The 26,649-nt window shown below is 42.8% G+C and overlaps 1 protein-coding gene across 1 annotated transcript in view; it reads left to right on the plus strand.

Annotated features, from left to right (window-relative positions):
* LOC141100155 (beta-1,4-galactosyltransferase 1-like) overlaps positions 1-26,649 on the plus strand; it is a 288,644-nt gene that overhangs the window by 194,972 nt on the left and 67,023 nt on the right. Inside the window, exon 3 of the mRNA XM_073588434.1 lies at positions 577-812. Within this exon, the coding sequence (XP_073444535.1) occupies positions 577-812 (236 nt within the window). The remainder of the gene's footprint in view (positions 1-576; positions 813-26,649) is intronic.

Genomic DNA, 26,649 nt, shown 5'->3' on the forward strand with positions numbered 1-26,649 from the left:
AAAAAATTTTGGTTCCAAAATTGTGCTGATGTAAAGTAAACATGTGGGAAATGTTATTTATGAAGTTTTTTGTGTGCCATGTTAAGGGCATAAAAATTCAAAGTTGGAAAATTGCAAAATGTTCAAATTTTCTGCCAAATTTCCATTTTTTCACAAATAAACGCAAGTTATATGAATGAAATTTTACCACTAACATGAAGTACAATATGTCACGAGAAAACATTGGCAGAATCACCAGGATCTATGGAAGCGTTCCAGAGTTATTACCTCATAAAGTGACAGTGGTCAGAATTGTAAAAATTGGCCTGGTCATTAACATGCAAACCACCCTTCTGAGTAAAGGGGTTAATTTTACAGAACTCAGAAATTAAGAGTGTGAAATTTTCTTAAATCCTCAGTATGCGCCTACTGATGCAGATTTGTTACAGATTTTCTATGTCTTTCACCCTCAACAATCCAATTTTATACATGATCAGATGTGCACTTCTGCATTCAAAACGGTTTCTGCTCCCATATAATACCTTTGATTAATAAGGTATTTTTGTTTTTAACATATTTTTATTTTATTTCTAACAGCAGGTCCTTTCATTGTTGAAGTAAATAAGAGTGTGAATCTTACGGATATAATGTCAAAAAATTCATATTTGCGAGAAGGAGGAAGAGGAAAGCCTCAGTTTTGCAAAGCACAACAGAAAATTGCCATAATTATTCCTTTTCGTGAGCGAGAACCACATCTTAAAATATGGTTGCATTATATGCTTCCATTTCTTCAAAAACAGCAGGGAGATTTTGGAATATATGTTGTGGAGCAGGTAACATTAATTTACTGTTCTTACTAAAATTGACAAGGATTTTTATTGTTTTTGCTTACATAGTTCACCTTAAGCTAATATTATAGAATAGTGTGGATGCCCTGTGTATGCTATATACTGTATATACCTGTTTTAGTTGATGTGTCATGTCTGGGTTGTTTGCTATTATTATTCCTTTTTCCTCTGTGATAAGAATTCCTTAAAGAGAAGATGCTGCAGTTATTTTTGTATTAAGAATTATTGATTATGTGAGAAATTATTTTTAATACAAAGTTAATTTGACTGGTTTAACAGTTTTTTTTTTTTTTTTCAACCACTGGGGGCTGCTATTTTCATTTGTTTGAGTGTAATGACACTTACCTCAAATATGGCAGCCCTTATACATAGGAGTCTGTGGTCACTTTCCCACCACATCTCCTACATTATAACTGCCTCCTGTTGCGACCTGGGCTGAGGACATGTACATTTTGTTTCTCCCTGTCACCGCTCCCACTGCTCAGTGTGTGCTGTGACAGGAAGCGGATGTACCGGGGAGAGGACGTGCCGGGGTGAGGTGAGTATCAGCGGCTGTGAGTGGTGATCAGCAGCCTTGGATTTTCAAAAATTGTGCAAACAAATGGACAATTTTACCAACAGAAAGGAATGGAAATTCAAGTCCTAAATGTGGTTAACCGTGTTCAGATGCAGTTTAAGTATTGGAACAAGTTTATATTCATAATTAGCAAAGAAAATAATGCTTGCTTCCCTAATTTGATTAAATATTCTTTTAAAGTATCAACAGAAATGTGCGAGGAGGGAAGGGGTGCGGGGTGGGTGAAGCTCACCACATTGAAGACCTCGGTTCTAAGCAGGAGTTCAGCCGGAGGGCCCCATGCTGGCAAAATTTTCCGGGCCCCCTTGAAACTTCGCCAAGGCTCCACCCTAGCCCCGCGTCCACCTCTCGAACCTTCCACAGTCCCACAACCCTCTCTTGTAAAAACTCCACTTCTGCACCATGTCCTCCCCATCACACTTTAACAGTTCCCATCACAAAATCACATATATAGCCAGCAGCTTTTGTTTTGGCCAAAAGATTTTTAAATCTGTCACAACTACAAGGTAGACTCTTCTGGCCGGGCCCTACTCTACAGTAACTTATTAAACATTTGTTAAAATATCCAGTACAATTTTAGGTATATTTTTATTTAGTTTTCAATTTTTAAAATGACCAATAATACCACATACAAGGGACAAATACCACGGCACCATGACCAGATCAAATATTACCACCACATAGTGACCTTATACTACCACATACAAGGAACAAATAACACCACACCATGTCCAGTTCACATATTACCACCACAGTGACAGAATAATACCACATACAGAGAATATTTACCGTCACAGCATGACCAGACAACATATTACCACCACATGGAGACAAATAATACCACATACAAGGAACAAAAACTGCCACATCATGACCAAACGACATATTACCACTACATAGCAACCGAATAATACCACATACAAGGAACAAATACCGCCACACCATGACCGGACCACATGTTACCACCACATAGTGACCGAATACTACAATACTGATCATTAATAAAAAACACAGTAATGATGCCAATATACACAGGAGCTCTGTACTTAGTAAATAGTGTCTGTATACAGGTAATACAATGATCACTGGTGTCATTATACACAGGAGCTCTGTATATAGTGTCAATGTACAGGTAATACAGGAATCTCCAGTGACATTATACACAGGAGATCTGTGTATAGTGTCAGTGTACAGGTAATACCGTGATCACTAGTGACATTATATACAGGAGCTCTGTATATAGAACACAGTATATAGTGTAAGTGTATAGGTAACACACTGACTCACCGCTGATGTCATGATCCAGGTCGGGGTTTCGCTTTGGCCCATCCTGATCAGACTGGGGGTTAATTGTTCCACCTCTCTCTGGCAGAGGGCGGCTATTTAATGCTCACTGGACCTAGGTCCGGTGTCAGTTATACTCCTGCCATCGGCTGGGTTAGTTGACCTTGTGCGTACGTGTGCCTTGTGCCTGATATCTTGCTTGCTTGTTTGGTTTTGATCCGGTTCTGTCCCTGTTACGAGTTCTGCCTGGCCCTCTTGTACTGCGCTACCTTTCGTGTATGACTCTCTGCTTGTGACCCGACTTCTCTCTGCTCATTCCCTTGGTACCACGTCGCCCTCTTGTGTATGACCTTTGGCTTTGTCTGACTACCCGTCTGTTTGTCCCTCCTGTGCCTCATTTGCCGTACTGTTGTGACCTCCGTTTTGCCTGACTCTGAGTTGTTGTATGGTGTCCTGTCATATCTGAAAGCAGGACGCTAACCCCCTCCCCCTTGCAGTCATCTGACCATAGGTCCTGTGCCAGCTTGCTAATTTCAGTGTCCGCAGGTCCTGTGCCTCTTTACTTTCCGGCGCTAACTGGACCCTGACACGAATAGTTTGAAGCATGCATTGTCACCTCTGCTTCCCTGCTCCACAGGTATCTTTTAGCACTGTTTCTGTACTCAGGACACGCGCACTGGCTCTGTGAGCGAGTGTAGTGCGGTGTCTTTGACATTATAACTGACCTATACCATTTTTTTTCTCTGCTCCCATTCTCCTGTGTATGTGATGGATCCTATGCACGCTCTTTCTGAGCAGGTGAGACACCTGACTCAGATGTCTCAGAAACTCCTTGGAGAACAAGGAGCCCTGGCTCAGTCTCAGCAGCTGATCGCTGACACTGTGCAGGGGGTATTTTCATCGGGGGCTCGGGATGTTACATTAGTTTCCCCTGAGTCTCCGGTTAAGTTACCAGAAACTTTTTATGGAGATAAAAGGAAATTCAGAGTTTTCAAGGAGGGCTGTAAGCTTTTTTTTCCATTGAGACCACACTCTTCTGGGGATGAAGGTCAGAGAGTGGGGGTCATTATGTCTCTGTTAAGGGGAGCCCCCAAGCTTGGGCTTTCTCCCTTCCGACCACGGCCCCTGAGCGTATGAATGTGGATGCATTTTTTGAAGCCCTGGGGCATATTTATGATGAGCCTGATCGAATGCGTATGGCTGAGGACATGGTGATGAGTGTGTGCCAGGGAAAGCACTCAGCTGAGTGGTTTTGCTTAGAGTTCAGACGCTGGGCTGCTGAGGTCTGCTGGAATGACGCCGCCCTCCGGGGTTTGTTCCGTAGAGGCCTGTCTGAACATCTGAAAGATGCCTTGGCTCTCCACCCTCCGCCTGATTCCCTGGAAGAGGCTATGACACAGGCCGTCCGAATGGATTGCAGGCTACGGGCGAGGGGAGTAGTGCAAATTGAGAGACCGTTATTCTCCCAAGGAAGTGGAGCCAGTCATACATTGAAAGTCACGGAGATGGGAACCGTCGACCTCAAAGAAAATGAAAGGAGATAACGGCGCATGGGAAAATGCTGTTTTCACTGTGGCGATTCTGGACATTGGAAAAAGGATTGTCCCTCCGTTCCACTGACCAACAAGCGACTGAGCCCGGGTGATTGTCATGGAGGTCACCCAGGCTCTCAGGTACCCTTTTCTGCCTTCTCTAAAATGTTGTTACAAGTGGAACTTTGTTGTGGGAGTGTCTCTACTTCCACTTCTGCCTTCGTGGATTGCGGTTCATCAATGAAATTTATTGACTCGGACTTGGTGGCCAGGTGTAAGTTAGGGACAGTTAGGTTGGAGACTCCTATTCACATTGTTGCCATTGACAAAACACCACTGGTTAAGAATAACGTTATGTTTCGCACTGAAGAGTTTCCCCTTAAAGTGAGTTCCTTACAAGAGGAACATATTTCATGTTTTGTTATGGACAACCTGCCTGCTGGACTGGTGTTAGGGTTCCCCTGGTTACAATTGCATAATCCTGTAATTAATTCGGAATATCGGGACATTGTTAAATGGGGTCCCTATTGTTCTGAAAAATGTCTTGTTACGGTGTCTGTGTCGTCCGTGGGTCTGGAAGGTATTCCGGAGTGCCTGAAAGACTATACGGACGTTTTCTCCGAAAAAGAGGCTGAGGTTTTACCACCACACCGCCCATTTGATTGTGTGGTTGACCTGGTTCCAGGTGCTAAATTGCCCAAAGCCCACTTGTATAACCTTTCGGGTCCAGGACGGGCCGCGATGAAAGAATATATTTACGAGAGTCTCCGCAAGGGACACATTCGTCCTTCTGTTTCTCCCGTAGCGGTGGGGTTCTTTTTTGTAAAGAAAAAAGACGGTGGTTTACGCCCATGCCTCGATTTTCATGAGTTAAATAAGATAACTGTGAGGAATACGTATCCCCTTCCACTTATTTCTGATTTATACAATCAGTTGTCCGGAGCTAAGTGGTTTTCAAAGTTAGATCTATGGGGAGCGTATAACCTTATCCGAGTCCGGGACAGAGATGAGTGGAAAGCCGCTTTTCTCACTACTGAAGGGTTGTTTGAAAAACTTGGTCATGCCTATCGGTCTGACCAATGCTCCAGCGGTTTTCCAAAATTTCATTAATCTTGTGTTCTCTGATTTCATTGGATGTTTTATGGTGGTATATTTGGATGACATATTGATCTACTCTCCTGATAAACAGGCTCACATTGGTCATGTTCGGGCAGTTCTCCAAAGGCTTCGGGAGAACTGTCTCTTTGCTAAATTAGAAAAATGCTTATTTTTTGTCCAGGAACTGTCTTTTCTGGGGTTCATTGTGTCTGCTGAGGGGTATCGCATGGATCCTAATAAGGTGCAGGCCATTGTCGAGTGGGTTCAGCCTTGTGATTTGAAGGCTCTGCAGTGTTTCCTAGGATTCGCCAATTATTACCGTAAATTTATACGGGGATTCTCACAGGTGGTTAAACCCCTCACAGACATGACTCAAAAGGGGGCCGATATCAAGAATTGGTCAACCGCAGCGGTAGCGGCGTTTCAGTTTTTAAAAAAATGTTTCATGTCTGCCCCCGCCACTTTGACCAATTTGAGACCTTGCGCCTTTTTCTCAAAGAAGTTCTCCCCTGCAGAGAGAAACTATGATGTGGGGAATCGAGAACTTCTGGCCGTAAAGTTGGCCTTTGAAGAATGGAGGCATTTTTTGGAGGGTGCTGTCCATCCTATAACAGTAATTACGGACCACAAAAACCTAGCTTACATTGAGTCAGCTGAAAGGTTGACTCCCAGACAGGCTAGATGGTCACTTTTTTTTTCCCGGTTCAATTTCTCGATCACTTTTCGGCCAGGATCTAAAAATGTCAGAGCGGATGCCTTGTCACGCATTCTAGATCCTGTGTCCCCCCCGGAAACTCCGTCCTCCATTCTTCAGCCTGGGGTGGTGGTGGCAGATATTTCTAATATGTTGGAACGGGAGATTCGGGAGGTTCAGTCTCTGGCACCTTCGACTAAGCCGGTGGATAAGCTTTTCGTGCCAGCTCAGTTTCGCCTCAAGGTCCTCCGGGAATTCCATGACTCAGTTCTGGGTGGACATCCAGGGATCTCAGCTACCTGGAAGGCCATTGCTAGAGTATTCTGGTGGTCTGCTTTAGCCTCTGATGTTGGGGAATATGTGTCTGCTTGTGATGTTTGTGCCCGTGCAAAAACCCCCCATAACTGGCCGGCCGGGGAATTGGTACCACTGCCAATTCCTGAGAGACCATGGACTCATTTGTCCATGGATTTCATCATCAACCTTCCCCCCTCCAAGGGTAATACCGTCGTTTGGGTTGTGGTGGACAGGTTTAGTAAACAGGCACATTTTGTACCTTTGGCAGCTCTACCTAATGTGGAAACGTTGTCCAGATTGTTCGTTGAGTATGTGGTGCGGTTGCATGGTGTACCCTTGAATGTGGTGTCTGATAGAGGAGTGCAATTTGTTTCCAGATTTTGGAGGGCTTTTTGCAAGAGGTTGGGTAATGGTCTGTCCTTTTCATCCGCTTGTCATCCTGAGACTAATGGGCAGACCGAGCGGACCAATCAATCTCTGGAGCAAATTTTGTGTTGCTTGACCTCAGCCCGACAGGATGATTGGTGTTCTGTGTTACCGTTGGCCAAGTTTGCATTTAACAACTGCATTAACCAGTCTACGGGTACATCTCCCTTTTTCTGTAATTATGGGTTTCATCCTCATTTTGCAGAATTTTCCCGTTTGAATTCTGGGTGTCCTGGGGCGGATGAGACAATCCAGTGGTTGGGGAGGGTATGGCGGGAGGTCCAGATTAACATTACGAAGGCCCAGGACAAATGTAAGTTTTTTGCGGACAAAAAATGATCCGCAGGACCGGTGTTTCAGATTGGGGATAAGGTATGGTTGTCCACCAAGAATATAAGGCTCAAGGTCCCCTCTGCAAAGCTTGGACCCAAGTTTATAGGTCCCTATGTAATTACCGAAGCAGTTAACCCGGTGGCTTTTCGGTTGCGGCTCCCGCCATCTCTGCGGATCCCAAATGTTTTCCATAAGGCCCTTTTGAAACCTGTGAGGTCCGGTGGGGAGGGATCATCAGCTTTCCCACCACCGGTTTTGGTAGACGGGCAGTCAGAGTATGAGGTGGAACGAATCGTCGACTCTAGGTTGGTCTGTCGTGCCCTTCAATATCTGATACATTGGAAAGGCTACTGTCCTGAAGAAAGGTCGTGGGTTCCTGCTCGATCGGTCCATACGGATCGGTTGGTCCGGGCCTTTCACGCCAAGTACCCTGAGAGACCTGGGGGTCCGGTGGCCCCCCATTGAGAGGAGAGTACTGTCATGATCCAGGACGGGGTTTCGCTTTGGTCCGTCCTGATCAGACTGGGGGTTAATTGTTCCGCCTCTATCTGGCATAGGGCGGCTAGTTAATGCTCACTGGACCTAGGTCCGGTGTCAGTTATACTCCTGCCCTTGGGTGAGTTAGTTGACCTTGTGCGAACGTGTGCCTTGTGCCTGATATCTTACTTGCTTGTTTGGTTTTGATCCGGTCCGGTCCCTGTTACGAGTTCTGCCTGGCCCTCTTGTACTGCGCTACCTCTCGTGTATGACTCTCTGCTTGTGACCCGACTTCTCTCTGCTCATCCCCTTGGTACCACGTCGCCCTCTTGTGTATGACCTTTGGCTTTGTCTGACTACCCGTCTGTTTGTTCCTCCTGTGCCTCGTTTGCCTGTACTGTTGTGACCTCCATTTTGCCTGACTCTGAGTTGTTGTATGGTCTCCTGTCATATCTGAAAGCAGGACGCTAAGCCCCGCCCCCTTGCAGTCACCTGACAATAGGTCCTGTGCCAGCTTGCTAATTTCAGTGTCTGCAGGTCCTGTGCCTCTTTACTTTCCGGCACTGACTGGACCCTGACACGAATAGTTTGAAGCACACATTGTCACCTCTGCTGCCCTGCTCCACAGGTATCTTTTAGCACTGTTTCTGTACTCAGGACACGTGCACTGGCTCTGTGAGCGAGTGTAGTGCGGTGTCTCTGACAGCTGACATCTCTAGTTGAAGTCCTTCATCTTCGCTTTTCTTCTTCATCCAGTTCAGACTGCCATCACTTCTTCCAGCCAGAAAATAACACAGTTATCTAGAGCACATACCCCAACCTCTATAATACACCAACTGAAAAAAAACAACCATGTCAACCCTCACAGTAACAGGACCTCTCCTCCCCCACACTGAAAACAGTATCCTCAAAAATAATATTATTTAATTAACCCATACAGAAATAATATCCTACATTCTGGACCCCACAAATCCTCCCATTCTGGACCCCATGTGTCCTCCCATTCTGCCTCATGTCTCTCCATATTGCCCCCACAGTCATCCATAATAGTATAATGCATCGCATAGTCATATATAGTAGTATAATGCATCCAATAGTCATATATGGCAGTATAATGCAGTCCCGTAGCAGTATAATGCAGCCCCATAGTCATATTTAGCAGTATAATGCAGCCCCATAGGGGTATGATGCAGCACTATATGGGTATAATGCACCCCCATAATATAATGCTCCCTCATAGGCTGTATAATGCAGCTCCATAGGGGTACAATGCTCCCCCATAGGGGTATAATGCTCTCCCATAGTATAATAAACCCCCATAGGGATATAATGCTCCCTCATAGTATAATGAACTTCCATAAGGGTATACTGCTCCCTCATATTGGTATAATGCTCCCCAGAGTATAATGAACTCCCATAGGGGTATAATGCTTCCCCATAGGGGTATAATGCAGCTCCATAATATAATGCTCCCCCATAGCGGTATAATGCACCCCCGTAATATATTGCTCCCCATAGGTGTATAATGCTCCCCCATAGTATTATGAGCCCCCATAGGGGTTTAATGCACCCCCATGCGTCTGAGGACACACGGGCAGTGACTGAGCCGGCAGAAGCTCATCGGGCCCCATAGGCCAGTTAGGGCAGTAATGATGGCAGCCCTGTCCGCTGGTGACAGCAGACATGTTCAGAAGAAATAATAATAATAATAATAATAATAAATTTTATTTTTATAGCGCCGACATATTCCGCAGCACTTTACATTTCAGAGGGGATTTGTACAGACAATAGACATTACAGCATAACAATAATCACATACAGTAGATTATAACAAATACCAAGAGGAGTGAGGGCCCTGCTCGCAAGCTTACAGTCTATGAGGAAAGAGGTAGACACGAAAGGTGGGTGGTAACAGTTGCCCTGATTGTATGGACCAGCCATAATGTTAAGTGTGTAACAGTACAGACACAGAGGGCTAATGGATGCATAAAGCATGTGGGAACATGATACTGGGAACCTGGTTATGGTAAAACTTTTGGCTCTGCCACACAGGGATAGGTTAGGTTAATGTGTTGAGGCGATAGGCCAGTCTGAATAAATGTGTTTTCAGGACACGCTTAAAATTGTGGGGATTGGGGACTAATCGTATTGACCTGGGAAGTGCATTCCAAAGAATTGGCGCGGCACGTGTAAAGTCTTGGAGACGGGAGTGGGAGGTTCTGACTATTGAGGATACTAACCTCAGGTCATCAGCAGAACGGAGGGCGTGGGTAGGGTGGTATACTGAAACAAGGGAGGAGATGTAGGGTGGTGCTGAGCCATTGAGGGCTTTGTGGGTGAGGGTAATAAGTTTATACTGAATTCTGGAGTGGATGGGTAGCCAGTGTAATGACTGGCACAAGGTAGAGGCATCGGTGTAACGATTGGTGAGGAATATGATCCTGGCTGCAGCATTCAAGACAGATTGGAGAGGGGAGAGTTTGGTAAGAGGGAGACCGATTAGAAGAGAGTTACAATAGTCGAGACGAGAATGAATAAGAGAAACAGTAAGAGTTTTTGCAGAGTCAAAAGTAAGAAAAGGTCGAATTCTAGAAATGTTTTTGAGGTGCAGATGACAAGAGCGAGCCAGTGATCGAATGTGGGGGGCAAAGGAAAGCTCGGAATCAAGTATGACCCCAAGACAGCGGGCATGTTGCTGGGGAGTAATAGTGGAACCACACACGGAAATGGCAATGTCGGGTGTAGGTACATTAGTAGCGGGAGGAAACACAAGGAGTTCAGTCTTTGACAGGTTCAGTTTCAGATATAGTGAGGACATGATATTAGACACAGCGTTTAGACAATCGCCAGTGTTTTCTAGAAAGGCTGTCGTGATGTCAGGAGAAGAAGCGTATAATTGGGTGTCATCAGCATAGAGATGGTACTGGAAACCAAATCTACTGATTGTTTGACCAATAGGGGCAGTGTACAAGGAGAAGAGGAGGGGGCCTAGAACCGATCCTTGAGGAACCCCAACAGTAAGGGGAAGGTGAGAGGAGGAGGAACCGGCAAAAGAAACAGTAAAGGAGCAGTCGGAGAGATAGGAGGAGAACCAGGAGAGAACGGTATCCTTGAGGCCAATGGAATGGAGCATAGTGAGGAGGAGCTGATGATCCACAGTGTCGAATGCTGCAGAGAGATCCAAGAGAATTAGCATGGAGTAATGACCATTTGATTTAGCTGTTAGCAGATCATTAGAGACTTTAGTGAGGGCAGTTTCAGTGGAGTGTAAAGAGCGGAAACCGGATTGGAGAGGGTCGAGAACAGAGTTTTCTGAGAGATAGCGGATAAGACGGGAGTGGACCAGGCGTTCCAGGAGTTTAGAGATGAAGGGAAGATTAGAGACAGGTCTATAGTTAGCGGCACAGTTTTGGTTGAGGGATGGTTTTTTAAGTAGTGGATGTATGATGGCATGCTTAAATGAGGAGGGAAAAATACCAGAAGAGAGAGAGAGGTTAAATATTTTAGTTAGGTGAGGGGTGACAGCAGGGGAAAGGGACTGGAGGAGATGTGACGGAAATGGGTCACTGGTGCAAGTAGTTGGGCGAGAAGATGCAAGGAGCCTGCTTACTTCTTCTTCTGTGACTGGTTCAAAATCAGAGAGTGAGTTAGATGCAGTGGGGGAGGGAGGACAGTGCATGGTATGAGGGGATTTGGAGATAATTTCCTGTCGGATCTGGTCAATTTTTTCTTTGAAGTAAGAAAGAAAAAGAGATTCCACAATCCAATACGGTAATAAAACTATTCTTTATTAGAACATTTTACAAAAGTTTAAAAAGCCTCCAAAGCCTAATGCATTTCTGGTGTGCAAAGACACCGTTACTCTTAGGACATGAGAGAAAGAATGAACAAGGAACATATAAAGCGAAATAGAAGCCATTGAACTAATTAACATCATTGAGAAACAGACTGCTGGGAAAAAAGACAAAAAGGCTAAACTAATTACCACACGTGAACATACCATGAAGAAATACAAGTGAAAGGATCATTGGATGTTAGATGTGACTTATGATCAATTGTTCTAATCGGAAGTGTGTACATGGGTCAGGGTCAGGCAGCAAGCCTGCCCCATACCTGGCAGGTGATGGCTGTGTATTACAGCCAGGACCTGCTGCTAAAAATCTTGGGTAGAGCGGTGCTGCACCTGTGTTTTTTATCCTGTTAAATGCTGTTGTGAATCTCTGACAGCGTCATTTAACACGTCCAGGTCTAACAGGCCAGATTAACCCCCCGCCCAGAACATACCCGGGGTTAAAGTGGCCTAGGCCAGATTATACCCCAGGTATATTCTGGAGTAGGCCAAACTATACCCCGGGGAATAAATTGGCCTAGGCCAGATTATACCCCTCTGGGTCAGAATATACCCCAGCTGCTGTAGATCAGGTTTTTCACACTTTTGAGAACCATCAAAAACGAGGCCCCAGGCAGCACACGGGGGGAAGAGACAGTGAATGGGGTCCCAGGCAGCACACGGTGGCCGCAGGCAGCACACAGGGGGCAGAGACAGCGAACGGGGTCCCAGGCAGCACACGGGGCCCCAGGCAGCACACAGGGGCTCCAGGCAGCACACGGGGGCCACAGGAAGAACACGGTGGTGACAGACAGCACACGGGCCCCAGGCAGAAAACGGGGGCCCCAGACAGCGCACAGAGCCCCATCAGCTGATGACCCCTTTGCCTGTCAACTATGGAGCACCTTTGAAACTATGCCTGTGGCTGGGCTTTGAAGGAGATTGTGATTTCTGCTAATTGCAGCGATGCCTGTAGCACAATCAATCAGACGACCGCATCTTCCAAGACCCCTAAGTGCACTAACAATGAAAGTGAAAAATAAATAAAAAATTTTTTAAAAAAAATATAAAAAAAAATAAATGAATAAAAGTAAAAATCAGACCACCTTTTCCCCATTGAATATAAAGATATTAAATTTTCTTTAAAAATACACATATGTGGTATTGCCGCATTCATAAAGGTCCAATCTATCAAAATATAAAAATTATTATTTATTTATATAGCACCATTGATTCCATGGTGCTGTACATGAGAAGGGGTTACATACAAATTACAGATATCACTTACAGTAAACAAACTAACAATGACAGACTGATACAGGGGGGAAGAGGACCCTGCCCTTTCGGGCTTACATGCTACAGGATGGTGGGGAAGGAGACAGTAGGTTGGTGGGTTGCAGCAGTTCCGGTGTTGGTTGAGATGATATCACCGGTATTGCAGGCTGTAGGCTTTCTTGAAGAGGTGGGTTTTCAGGTTCCATCTGAAAGATCCAAATGTGGTTGATAGTCGGACTTGTTGGGGCAAAGAATTCCAGAGAATAGGGGAAGTTCGGGAGAAGTCTTGGAGGCGGTTGGGTGAGGAACGAATAAGTGTGGAGGAGAGAAAGACGTCTTGGGAGGACCGGAGATTACGTGAGGGAAGGTATCGGGAGTTTAGTTCAGAGACATATGGGGGAGACAGGTTATAGATGGCCTTGTAGGTCAGTATTAGTAATTTGAACTGGATATGCAGAGGGAATGGGAGCCTGTGAAGAGATTTACAGAGGGGAGAAGCAGAGGAGTAGCGAGGAGAGAGATGAATTAGTCGGGCAGCAGAGTTAAGGATGGACTGGAGAGGTGCAAGGGTGTTAGCAGGGAGACCACAGAAAAGAATGTTGCAGTAGTCGAGGCGGGAGATGATGAGGGCATGCACAAGCATTTTAGTAGATTGAGGGTTGGGGTTGAGGAAAGGATGGATTCTGGAAATATTTTTGAGCTGGAGGCGACAGGAGGTAGAAAGAGCTTGGATGTGCGGTTTGAAGGACAGGGCAGAGTCAAAGGTTGCTCCAAGGCAGCGTACTGGGGAAAGTGTGATGTCATTAATTGTTATAGCTAGGTCGGGTAAGGAAGATCTGTGAGATGGAGGAAAGATGATGAGTTCAGATTTATCCACATTGAGCTTGAGGAAGCAAGAGGAGAGGAAGGAGGATATGGCTGATAGACACTCTGGGATTCCGGACAGCAGAGAGGTGACGTTTGGGCCAGAGAGGTAGATCTGAGTGTCATCAGCATAAAGGTGGTACTGAAATCCGTGAGACTTTATGAGTTGCCCCAGACCAAGTGTATAGATTGAAAAGAGTAGGGGTCCTAAAACAGAGCCTTGGGGGACTCCAACAGAGAGAGGGTGGGATGAGATGGTGTGGGAGTGGGAGACGCTGAATGTGCGGTTGGAAAGGTATGAGGAGATCCAGGATAGAGCAAGGCCTTTGATGCCGAAGGAGGAGAGGATCTGTAGTAGGAGGCAGTGGTCAACTGTGTCAAATGCAGAGGACAGGTCTAGAAGCAGGATTATAGAGTAGTGGATCAGTGGAGTGATGGGGGCGGAAACCAAATTGTAGATTGTCAAAGTGCAAGTTAGATGATAGGTGGGAGGAAAGTTCAGCGTGGACGTGCTGTTTTGGTAGTTTGGAAGCGAATGGGAGCAATGATATTGGGCGATAGCTGGACATAGCGGTTGTGTCGAGGGTTGGCTTTTTATGGATAGGCGTGATTGTGGCATGTTTGAAAGCAGTAAGCACCATAGATGAAAAAAAATTTAAGAACACCAAAATTACAGTTTTGGGCCACCGCATTTCCACAAAATTCTGCAACAAGTGCTCAGAAAGTCACATACATAACAAAATGATATTATTAAAAACGTCATCCAGTCCAGCAAAAAATCAGCTATCATAAAGATCCATTGGTTGAAATATAATAATATTACAGGTTTTGGAAAAGGGAAACACAACCTCCCCAAAATATGTTTTTTAAAATTCTGATTTTTTTCACCATTAAAATTAAAAAGCAGGACATATTGAGTATCACCATAATTGAATTAATGAGGAGAATCATATTGCAAGATAACTTTTACCACAAAATGTACACCGTAAAAACTATTCCCAAAAAAATGGCAAAAATCTAATTTTTCACACAAAAAATGTTTTTTTAGCCCAAAATTTTGCATTTTTATAAGAGTAACAGGAGAAAATGTACCATACAATTTGTTGTGCAATTTCTCCAGAGTACATCAAAACCCAATATGTGTGGGATAACTTCTGTTTGGGCACACGGCAAGGCTTGGATGGGAAGGAGTGCAATTTGACTTTTTGAAAGCAAAATGTGCCATGTCGCATTTAGAGAGCCTCTGATGTGCTTAAACATTGGAAACCTCCAAAAATTACACTATTTTGTAAATCAGAACCCTCAGAGAACTTATCTAGATGTATCCTGAGCACCTTGAACCCCCACAGAAGTTTATAATGTAGAGCCGTGAAATTAAAAAAAATCTCATTTTTGCCACAAAAATTTTATTTTAGTCCCAAATTTTATTATTTTCACAAGTTAACAGGAAAGGATTGACCCCCGAATTTGTTATGCAATTTCTCCTGAGTTCGTAGATACCCCATATGTGGTGAAAAACTACTGTTTTGGTGCATTGCAAGGCTCAGAAAGGAAGGAATGACATTTTGTAACTTAGATTTTGATGGTATGGTCTGCAGGGGTCATGCTGCATTTGGAGAGCCCCTTATGTGCCTAAACAGTGGAAACCTACCAGAAGTAACCTGATTTCATAGAATCATAGAATCGCAGAGTTGGAAGGGACCTCCTGAGCCATCTGGTCCAACCCCCTGCTCAAAGCAGGATTCGCTAAATCATCCCAGTCAGATGTCTGTCCAGCCTCTGTTTGAAGACATCCATTGAAGTAGAACTCACCACTTCTTGTGGCAGCTTGTTCCACGCATTGATCACTCTAACTGTCAAAAAGTTTTTTCTAATATCTAATCTGTGTCTCCTCCCATTCAGTTTCATCCCATTGCTTCTAGTCTTTCCTTGTGCAAATGAGAATAAAGTTGATCCTTCTACAATGTGACAGCCCTTTAGATATTTGTAGACAGCTATTAAGTCTCCTCTCAGTCTTCTCTTTTGCAAACTAAACATTCCCAAATCCTGCAACCTTTCCTCATAAGACAGGGTTTGCAGACCGGTCACCATTCTGGTTGCTCTTTTCTGAACTTGCTCCAGTTTGTTGATGTCTTTTTTAAAATGTGGTGCCCAAAACTGGACACAATATTGCAGATGAGGTCTGACCAAAGAGGAGTAGAGGGAAATAATGACTTCACGTGATCTAGACTGTATGCTTCTGTTAATACATCCTAGAATTGCTTTTGCCTTTTTTGCTGCTGCATCACACTGTTGACTCATATTCAGTCTGTGATCTATTAGTATACCCAAGTCTTTTTCACATGTGCTGTTGCTTAGCCCTATTCCTCCCATTCTGTATATGCTTTTTTCATTTTTATTGCCCAGATGTAGTACTTTGCATTTTTCCCTGTTAAAAACCATTCTGTTAGTTGCTGCCCACTTCTCCAGGTTATTTATATCTTTTTGAATCCTCTCTCTTTCTTCTCTAGTATTAGCTATCCCTCCTAGCTTTGTGTCATCAGCAAATTTAATCAGTTTACAGATTTTGGAAAGTAGACCCATCAATAAATATATCTAGATGTGTGGGGAGCACCTTGAGTCCCCAGGTGCTTCACAGTAGTTTTTAACATAGAGCTGTGAAAATAATGGACCAATAAAATTTTTTATTTTCATAAGGACAACAGGAGAAAATAGACCCCAAAATTTGTGCTGAGTAAAATTCTCCTGAGTACGCTGATACCCAATATGTGGTCGAAAACTACTCTAAAAGCACAGTGTGAAACTCATAGCGGATGAAGCGTCATATTGGAGGTAAGATTTTGTTGGACTCGTTTGAGGGTGCCATGTCACAGTGGCAGAGCCCCTGAGGTGCCAGAACAGCAGAACCGCCCATAGGAGACACCATTTTGCAAACTACACCTCTCAATGAATTCATCCATGGGTACAGTGATCATATTGACACCACAGGTGGGTCACAGAATTTTCTACCATTAAGCAGTGAAGAAAAATACAATTACATTTTTACCATCAAAATTTTGTTTTAGCCCCAGATTTTACATTCTCACACTGAGAAATGGGTCAAAATGGCACAAAATTTGTCCCACAATATTTCCTGAATGTAGAAATAACCTATATATGGCTGCAGAGTACTGCTTAGCCATACGGCGAGACACGGGAGGGACGGAGCATGATTTGCCTCCTGGAGCGCAGATTATCCTAGAATAATTTGCGGACTCCATATACAGAGCCCCTAATTGCTAGTAGAGCAGAATCCCCCCTCAAGTGACCCAATTTTGGAAATTGTACCCCTTTGGGAATTTATTTCAAGGTGTAGTGATGATTTTGATTCCATAGGAGTTTTTCAGAAACAAGCAGCAGTGGATGTTGCTGAGTGAAAATTACAAACTGCCATTGTAGTGACCAGTATGTTGTAGTGACCAGTGCATTGTGCCAAGCTCATGCTTCTGGAGATATTCACCTGTAAATTAGGCGGACTCTCATCTCTATAGAAATGCCAAAAATGTGGCTTAGGCACACTGTGGGGCACAGAAGGGAGAGGGGCATTTGGATTTGGTTTTCCAAAACCTTTGTGCTACCAGTAACGTGGAAGCCCCCTATATTTCCATAGACAGATAACGGACCTGAGTGGGTAGTTTCTTGTGGTTTGAGTTGAAGCTGTTATTGTGAACATTTTACATAACATTTGGGATCACATTTAGTCTGGGAGTCTTTCAAATATTGTTTTTTTTTAGCAAACTCTATGCGGGCTTTCATATGTATTGTGCAGAGTGGACTTTGTGGAACTTTCCCCCATCTCCCTACTGCATATGTGGAGCTCAGCTACAGTGATCTTGGGGTTCTTCTTTACCTCTCTCACCAAGGCTCTTTTCCCATGATTGCTCAGTTTGGCTGGATGGCCAGGTCTAGGAAGACTTCTGGTGGTCGCAAACTTCTTCCATTTAAGGATTATGGAGGCCACGGCTCTTAGGAACCTTGAGTACTGCAGAAATTCTTTTGTAACCTTGGCCAGATCTGTGCCTTGCCACAATTCTGTCTCTGAGCTCCTTGGCCAGTTCCTTTGAATTCATGATTATCATTTGATCTGACATGCACTGTGAGCTGTGAGGTCTTACATAGACAGGTGTGTGCCTTTACAAATCAAGTCCTATCAGTTTAAACAAATCTGGACTCCAATGAAGGATTAGGAACATCTCAAGGAGGATCACAAGGAAATGAACAGCATTTGACTTAAATATGAGTGTCTGAGCAAACGGTCTGAATACTTATGACCATGTGATATTTCAGTTTTTCCTTTTTAATAAATTTGCAAAAATTTCTACATTTCTGTTTTTTTCAGTCAAGGTGGGGTGCAGAGTGTACATTAATGAGAAAAAAGTGACCTTTTTTAATTCACCAAATGGCTGCAGTGAAACAAAGAGTGAAAATTTTAAAGAGGTCTAAATATACTGCTCAAAGAAATAAGGGAACACAAACAGCCTGTTGTAAATGGAATAGTGTTCCCTTTATTTTTTTGAGCAGTAAACTTTCTGTATCCACTGTATATGGTGGCCTGTTTTTTGCTGGACCAGGTGATATTTTCAGTGATACCATTTTTGTTTACATTCATCTTTTTGGTCGTGTTTTATTATTTGGCAATATGAAGATAAAACACTGTTCTTTGCCTGTTTTTCATTTATTTTTTTGCGGTGTTCACTAAAGATGTTAACTAGTAGGACAGTTTTACAGGTCATTCTGTACATGGCAATACGAAATATGTGTACTTTTATTGTTTGTTTTTTTTCATAAAAATATTTATGGATACAATATATTTTTAATTTTTTTAAATTATTTTGTGATTTTTCGTTTTAATATTTTTACATTTTTTTTTCACTTTATTTTACTTTTTTTACTTTGTCCCGCTATGGGACTTTTTACTTTTTGAAGTAAGATCACTTGTAAAGCATAGGAATGCAGAAGATTTGTTATGCTTTAAAAAGACAAACATGCCATATCCTACTCTGAACATGATCTAGCAAGTTTGCTAGTTCTGGTGACCAAGATGTCGTCAAGACTCCATCGAGTCACCATGGCAACGATCAATCTCTTGTGATGACTAGGAGCAGAAGGGGCTAAGGAGCTATGGAAAAAATGTTACTCTGGAATTTTTAATTTTTTTTGTTATGTTAACTTTACATTTTGATAGATACCAAATATGCATTTTGGAAAAGTTGGGCTTGTTTTGCTTAAAAATAAGATGTCCCAGTGGAGATCTCATTTACATGTATAAATATATGCATGGTCAATACAAAGTACTGGCGCATGTCTTATTCCTTCCAAGGACCATACTAAAGACCAGGGGGCACTCATTACAGGTGGAAGAAAGGCAGTTCCAGACACTAAATAAGAAATGGTTCTTCTTTACAGTTAGAGCAGTCAGAATATGGAATACCCTACCACAGAAGGTAGTAATGACAGCTTTTAACCCCTTTTCGACTTTGTGCGTAATAGTACGCCCATGTTGGAATCCCTCCCTTTGATGTGGGCTTCGGCGCTGAGCCTACACCTTTCTCGGCACATGTCAGCTGTTTTGAAGAGCTGACATGTGCCTCTGACAGCTGCAAGTGGAATTGCGATCCACCCACGGCTGTTAACCTGTTAAATGCCGCTGTAAATCTCTGACAGCGATATTTAACTTGTGCTTCCGCCAACTTGCCAGAAATCCCGCCCTTCGGTGACCCCGATGGGATGGCATCTCCAGGAAACCTCCATGGTTGACATAACCAGATTGCTATGGTTGGCACTCATAGCAAGTGAGCATTTCTGCTACATATAGGTGATCTGACCATCGCCTGTATGTAGCGGAGTCGATAGGACAACTACAGCTTCTAGTCTCCCATGAAGACTATTGAAGCATGCAAAAAGTAAAAAAAAATAAAAAAAATATTAAAAAAATATAGCAGTTCAAATCACCCCCCTTTCACCCCATTCAAAATAAAACAATAAAAAATCAAACATACCCATATTTTTTATTGCCGCAGAATCGCCCGATCTATCAATATAAAAAAGAATTAAACCGATTGGTAAACAGTGTAATGAGAAAAAAAAATCAAAACGCCAGAATTATGTTGTTTTGGTCGTCACTACATTGCAATAAAATGCAATAACGAGCGATCAAAAGATCATATCTACACCAAAATGGTATCAGTAAAAATGTCAGCTTGGTGCACAAAAAATAAGACCTCATTCAGCCCCAAATCACGAAAAATGGAGATGCTACAGGTCTCGGAAAATGGCACCTTTTTTTATTTTTATTTTTTTTACCAAAGTTTGGATTTTTTTCACCACTTAAATAAAAAAGAACCTGACATATTTGGTGTCTATGAACTCAAAATGTGCTGGAGATTCATAATCGTAGGTCATTTTAAGCATTTAGTGAACATGGTAAAAAAAATCCAAAAAATAATTGTGGAATTTGATATGTTAAAACTAGTGTTGAGCATTCCGATACTGCAAATATTGGGTATCGGCCGATATTCGCTGTATCGGAGTTCCAATACCGAGTACCGATATTTTTTCAATATCGGATACGGGAATCGGAAGTCCCCATAATGCAATGAGCCACTGTTGTGGCTGTGATTGGCTGCTGAAATGATGTCATCATGATGCGCGGTCTGTGCGCATCATAATGCGCGGTCTGTGCCGGCTGCCGGGGGCCTGTACGGAGCTTTTGCCATAAAGTGAGACCAGGGACTATTTTTTTTACAGTGGCGGAGGAATACAGTGCGGAAGGATACCTACCTCCCGTCATTGGATTCCTGGAGCTCCGTAGAGAGCGGTCGCATAAGCTGATGCTGCTGTTCTCCATGGGAGATCGGCGTGGGACACGCGTGGATTTCTGCAGAATAGGGAGTATATTGTTTGTTTGTTATTTTCATATTTTTCCACAGATGACACTGGCTTCGGGGATCAAAGTGACAAGTATTGGTGAGTATGTACTCTATGTTATATGTACTGTATGTCTATATGTATGTATTGTATGAATGTATGAATGTATTGTATGTGGTATGTATGTATTGTATGAATGTATTGTATGTAGTATGTATGTAGTATGTATGTTGTATGTCTGTAGTATGTTGTATGTATGTAGTATGTATGAATGTAGTATATATGTAGTATGTATGTAGTATGTATGAATGTACACTCACTGGCCACTTTATTAGGTACACCATGCTAGTAAGGGGTTGGACCCCCTTTTGCCTTCAGAACTGCCTCAATTCTTCGTGGCAGAGATTCAACAAGGTGCTGGAAGCATTCCTCAGAGATTTTGGACCATATTGACATGATGGCATCACACAGTTGGCGCAGATTTGTCGGCTGCACATCCCTGATGCGAATCTCCCGTTCCACCACATCCCAAAGATGCTCTATTGGATTGAGATCTGGTGACTGAGGAGGCCATTTGAGTACAGTAAACTCATTGTCATGTTCAAGAAACCAATCTGAGATGATTCGAGCTTTATGACATGGCGCATTATCCTGCTGAAAGTAGCCATCAGATGTTGGGTACATTGTGGTCATAAAGGGATGGACATGGTCAGCAACAATACTCAGGCTGTGGCGTTGCAACGATGCTCAATTGGTACCAAGGGGCCCAAAGAGTGCCCAGAAAAAATTCCCCACACCATGACACCACCACCACCAGCCTGAACCGTTGATACAAGGCAGGATGGATCCATGCTTTCATGTTGTTTACGCCAAATTCTGACCCTACCATCCGAATGTCGCAGCAGAAATCGAGACTCATCAGACCAGGCAACGTTTTTCCAATCTTCTACTGTCCAATTTCGATGAGCTTGTGCAAATTGTAGCCTCAGTTTCCTGTTCTTACCTGAGAGGAGTGGTACCCAGTGTGGTCTTCTGCTGCTGTAGCCCATCTGCCTCAAAGTTCGACGCACTGTGCGTTCAGAGATGCTCTTCTGCCTACCTTGGTTGTAACGGGTGGCAATTTGAGTCACTGTTGCCTTTCTATCAGCTCGAACCAGTCTGCCCATTCTCCTCTGACCTCTGGCATCAACATGGCATTTCCGGCCACAGAACTGCCGCTCACTGGATTTTTTTTCTTTTTCGGACCATTCTCTGTAAACCCTAGAGATGGTTGTGCGTGAAAATCCCAGTAGATCAGCAGTTTCTGAAATTCTCAGACCAGCCCTTCTGGCACCAACAATCATGCCACGTTCAAAGGCACTCAAATCACCTTTCTTCCCCATACTGATGCTCGGTTTGAACTGCAGGAGATTGTCTTGACCATGTCTACATGCCTAAATGCACTGAGTTGCCGCCATGTGATTGGCTGATTAGAAATTAAGTCTTAACACACAGTTGGACAGGTGTACCTAATAAAGTGGCCAGTGAGTGTATGTATGTTGTATGAATGTTGTATGTATGTAGTATGTATGTATGTTGTATGAATGTAGTATATATGTAGTATGTATGTAGTATGTATGAATGTAGTATGTATGTAGTATGTTGTATGAATGTAGTATATATGTAGTATGTAGTATGTATGTTGTATGAATGTAGTATGTATGAATGTAGTATATATGAAGTATGTATGTAGTATGTATGTATGTTGTATGAATGTTGTATATATGTAGTATGTATGAATGTAGTATATATGTAGTATATATGTAGTATGTATAAATGTATGAATGTTGTATGAATGTTGTATGTAGTATGTATGAATGTAGTATATATGTAGTATGTATGTAGTATGTATGAATGTAGTATGTATGTAATATGTTGTATGAATGTAGTATATATGTAGTATGTATGTAGTATGTATGTTGTATGTATGTTGTATGAATGTAGTATATATATAGTATGTATGTAGTATGTATGTTGTATGAATGTAGTATATATGTAGTATGTAGTATGTATGTTGTATGAATGTAGTATATATGTAGTATGTAGTATGTATGTTGTATGAATGTAGTATGTATGAATGTAGTATATATGAAGTATGTATGTAGTATGTATGTTGTTTGAATGTTGTATATATGTAGTATGTATGTAGTATGTATGAATGTAGTATATATGTAGTATATATATAGTATGTATAAATGCATGAATGTTGTATGACTGTTGTATGTATGTTGTATGAATGTAGTATATACGAAGTATGTATGTAGTATGTATGAATGTAGTATGTATGTATGAATGTAGTATATATGTAGTATGTATGTAGTATGTATGTATGTTGTATGAATGTAGTATATATGTAGTATGTAGTATGAATGTTGTATGAATGTAGTATGTATGAATGTAGTATATATGAAGTATGTATGTAGTATGTATGTATGTATGTTGTTTGAATGTTGTATATATGTAGTATATATGTAGTATATATGTAGTATGTATGTAGTATGTATGAATGTAGTATATATGTAGTATATATAGTATGTATAAATGCATGAATGTTGTATGAATGTTGTATGTATGTTGTATGTATGTTGTATGAATGTAGTATATACGAAGTATGTATGTAGTATGTATGAATGTAGTATGTATGTATGAATGTAGTATATATGTAGTATGTATGTAGTATGTATGTATGTTGTATGAATGTAGTATATATGTAGTATGTATGTTGTATGAATGTAGTATACAGTATATGTAGTATGTATGTATGTATGAATGTTGTATATATGTAGTATGTATGTATGTAGTATGTATTTAGGTAGTATGTATGTTGTATGTATGTAGTATATATATATATATATATATATATATATATATATATATATATATTTTTTTTTTACATTCAACACATTAGCCGGATGATGGGACTACTACTGTCCCATCATTGGCTAATGTGTCAATCACTGTCATTGTAGCAGGCATCGCACGATGGGACTTGTAGTCCCATCGGACGATGCCTGCACACACACAAGCCCCCGGCAGGCCCATACAGACCACCGGCAGCCGGCACAAGCCCCCGGCAGGCCCGTACAGACACCCGGAAGCCGGCACAAGCCCCCGGCAGGCCCGTACAGACCCCCGGCAGCCGGCACAAGCCCCCGGCAGGCCCGTACAGACCCCCCGCAGGCCCGCACAGACACACAGTGTCCACCCACGCACCGCCCACACTCTTCCCCCCTCCCGAACTGGATGTGCAAGTAAAGAAAGGGTTTTTTTTTAATTCCGATATTTCTGTCCCATTGACTTGAATGGGACTTCCGGTATTGGAATCGGCGATACCGATACTTTTTTGGGTATCGGGCCGATCCAATCCGATCCGATATTTCTCAATATCGGATGGTATCGCTCAACACTAGTTAAAACCAATCATGTCGTACAAAAGTGCAACTTGTTTCACAAAAACAAGCTCTCACATCGCCATTTTGACAGAAAAATAAAAAAGTTATGGCTCTGGGAAGAAGGGGAGCAAAAAACAAACCAAAAATACCTCCAGTCATGAAGGGGTTAAAAAAGGGCTGGATGATTTCCTCAGTACACATAACATTGCGGGTTAAGGGTCTGTGCACACGCTGTGGATCCGCAGCGGATTTGGCCTGCGGATGGATCCGGTGCAGTTTTTGCTGTGGTGTAAAGTACACTTCTTTCTGCGGAATCCGCAGCGGTTTCACGCCTTCTCCATTGTAGAGGTGTCAAACCGCTGGGAAAAACTGCAGGCTAATTCGCAGATTTTGACCTGCGGATTTACCTGCGGATTTTGCAAAATCCGCGCGAAAAATTCTGCAGGTGAATCCGCAGGGTGTGCACACAGCCTAAAGTTAATTTAGTGAAAAAATGTATGAGTGGTGGAGAAAGTTTGAACTTAATGGACCTAGGTCTTTTTTCAACCAATGTAACTATGTTTTAAAAAAAGAAAATAATTTTAATGTGGGGAAAGATGAGTGATATAAATTTGCATATTTACGGTATTTATATTTTTTAATATATTTTTTATTTTTATTTTTTTAACTTTATTTTGTAGTCCTCTTAGAAGATTTAAACCTTCAATAATCTGATTAACACTATTTACTGCAGTTCCACAGTATGGTAAAAATCATGGACCCCTATGAAAGCCAGCCACAGTCTGATTCCGACAGGCAGGGCTGCCATCAGGGCATTACTGCCCTTACTGGCCTATGGGGCTCAGTAACTGCCCGTGTGTCCTCAGATGCACGATCAGTTAAAATTTGATGAAGAATCTCCCGCACGGCAACAGTTAACAGCTGCCGGCCAATCACAGGCCGGCAGCTGACGTCAGTGGGCACGTCGTCGGCGTATGACATCACTGTTGTACGCCGGAACGACTTTGCGCGCCTCAGATGTATTTAGCCAAGGACATCGCTGGATCTTGGCCAGGTAAGGAGAACCTTTTTTTATTTTATTGGAAAGCCGCTGTACATTATAGCCCTATGGGGGTTCATTATACTATGGGGGAGCATTATACCCCTATGGGGAGCAATATATTATGGGGGTTCATTATACCCCTATGGGGGTTCATTATACTATGGGGGAGCATGATATTATGGGGGTGCATTATACCACTATGGGAGAGAATTTTATTATGGGGCTGCATTACACACCTAAGGGGAAGCCTTATACCCCTATGGGGGTTCATTATACTATGGGGAGCATTATACCAATATGGGGGAACAATATACCCTTATGTTGGTTCATTATACTATGGGGAAGCATTATGCCTCCATGGGGGAGTATTATATTCCTATGGGGGATTCTTATACTATATCCCTGTGGGGAAGCAATATATTAAAGGGGTGCATTATACCCCTATGGGGGAGCATTATATTATGGGGGTGCATTATTCCCCTATGAGGCTGCATTATACACCCTATGAGAGAGCATTATATTATGGGGGTGCATTATTCCCCTATGGGGGAGCATAATATTATGGGGGTGCATTGTACCCCTATGGGCTGCACTATACCCCTAAGGGGCTGCATTATACCCCTATGAGGCTGCATTATACTGCTAAATATCACTATGGGGCTGCATTATACTGCCATATTTAACTATGGGATGCATTTACAGCTTTACAGAAGGACGATAAAACCATAGAAATGATAAGAATAATAGGCCTCAGTTACCACAATTGTCTACAAGGAAAACTGTTGCTCATAGCAACCAATCACAGCTCAGCTTTCATCTTTTAAACAGCTCTGGTGAAATGAAAGATGCTTAGTGATTGGTTGCTATGGGCAATACAGGCAGTGTAACTTGTGGTCAAGAAGATGTGCCTATGAAATAGATATATTAAATATTTATATATATATATATATATATTAGATTAGATATTTATTATATATGTATATATTAGATATTATACGGGGCTTTGCGTGTGTAGTGAGTGTGGTTATGTGGAGTAGGTGGGGCTATGTGGAGTGGACATGGCTTGACACACACACATACATACATACACTCATTTTTGTGATGGTCAACGTGTGACTGGACACACCGCCTCCAGCAGGGCGAATTTCTATCACACACGTGACCCTGGATACACCGCCTCTAGTAGGGAGAATTTAAATAATATAACGTGCAGGCGAATTTCAGAATTACATGTGAAACTGGATACACCGCCTCCAGCACGGCGAATTTAAATAATAAGGGGAAACACCAGGGAAACCGATACAATGGAGGGCGCTGCGATAGGGAACAGGGACGTGGAGACCTGCTGCACTCCCCTGAGCCAGTCTCTACACTCCTAACAGTCCCTATACAGGCTCCTCACCTGTCGCCGAGCTGCAACCTAAGAACCCTAGCTCGCCCTGCACCTAGCCCTTTCTAATGAAATGGACGGTGCAGAAACTAATCCCACCACTGCACTGAAACACACATAAGGGAAAGTGACAAACAGGGAAACACCACTTAGCTTTGCTTTGTTGCTCTTGCTTCCACCAACAGAGTCCACCACCAGAATGCAGCTTTCCACCTGAATAGCTGCCACCCAGCTCTGTCAGAGCTGCAAGGAAATCCCCTCTGTGATTCCTTCCACACCAGGACTCTGACTGAGCTGCCAGGAACTCTCTCCCTAGCTCCTTCCTCCACAAAGGATGGTTGGAAATGACCACTATCACCAACAGTGA

Source organism: Dendrobates tinctorius, unplaced genomic scaffold, assembly GCF_039654945.1.
Source record: "Dendrobates tinctorius isolate UK_male_01 unplaced genomic scaffold, ASM3965494v1 ptg000011l, whole genome shotgun sequence".
In the NCBI taxonomy this organism is placed as follows: Eukaryota; Metazoa; Chordata; class Amphibia; order Anura; family Dendrobatidae; genus Dendrobates; species Dendrobates tinctorius.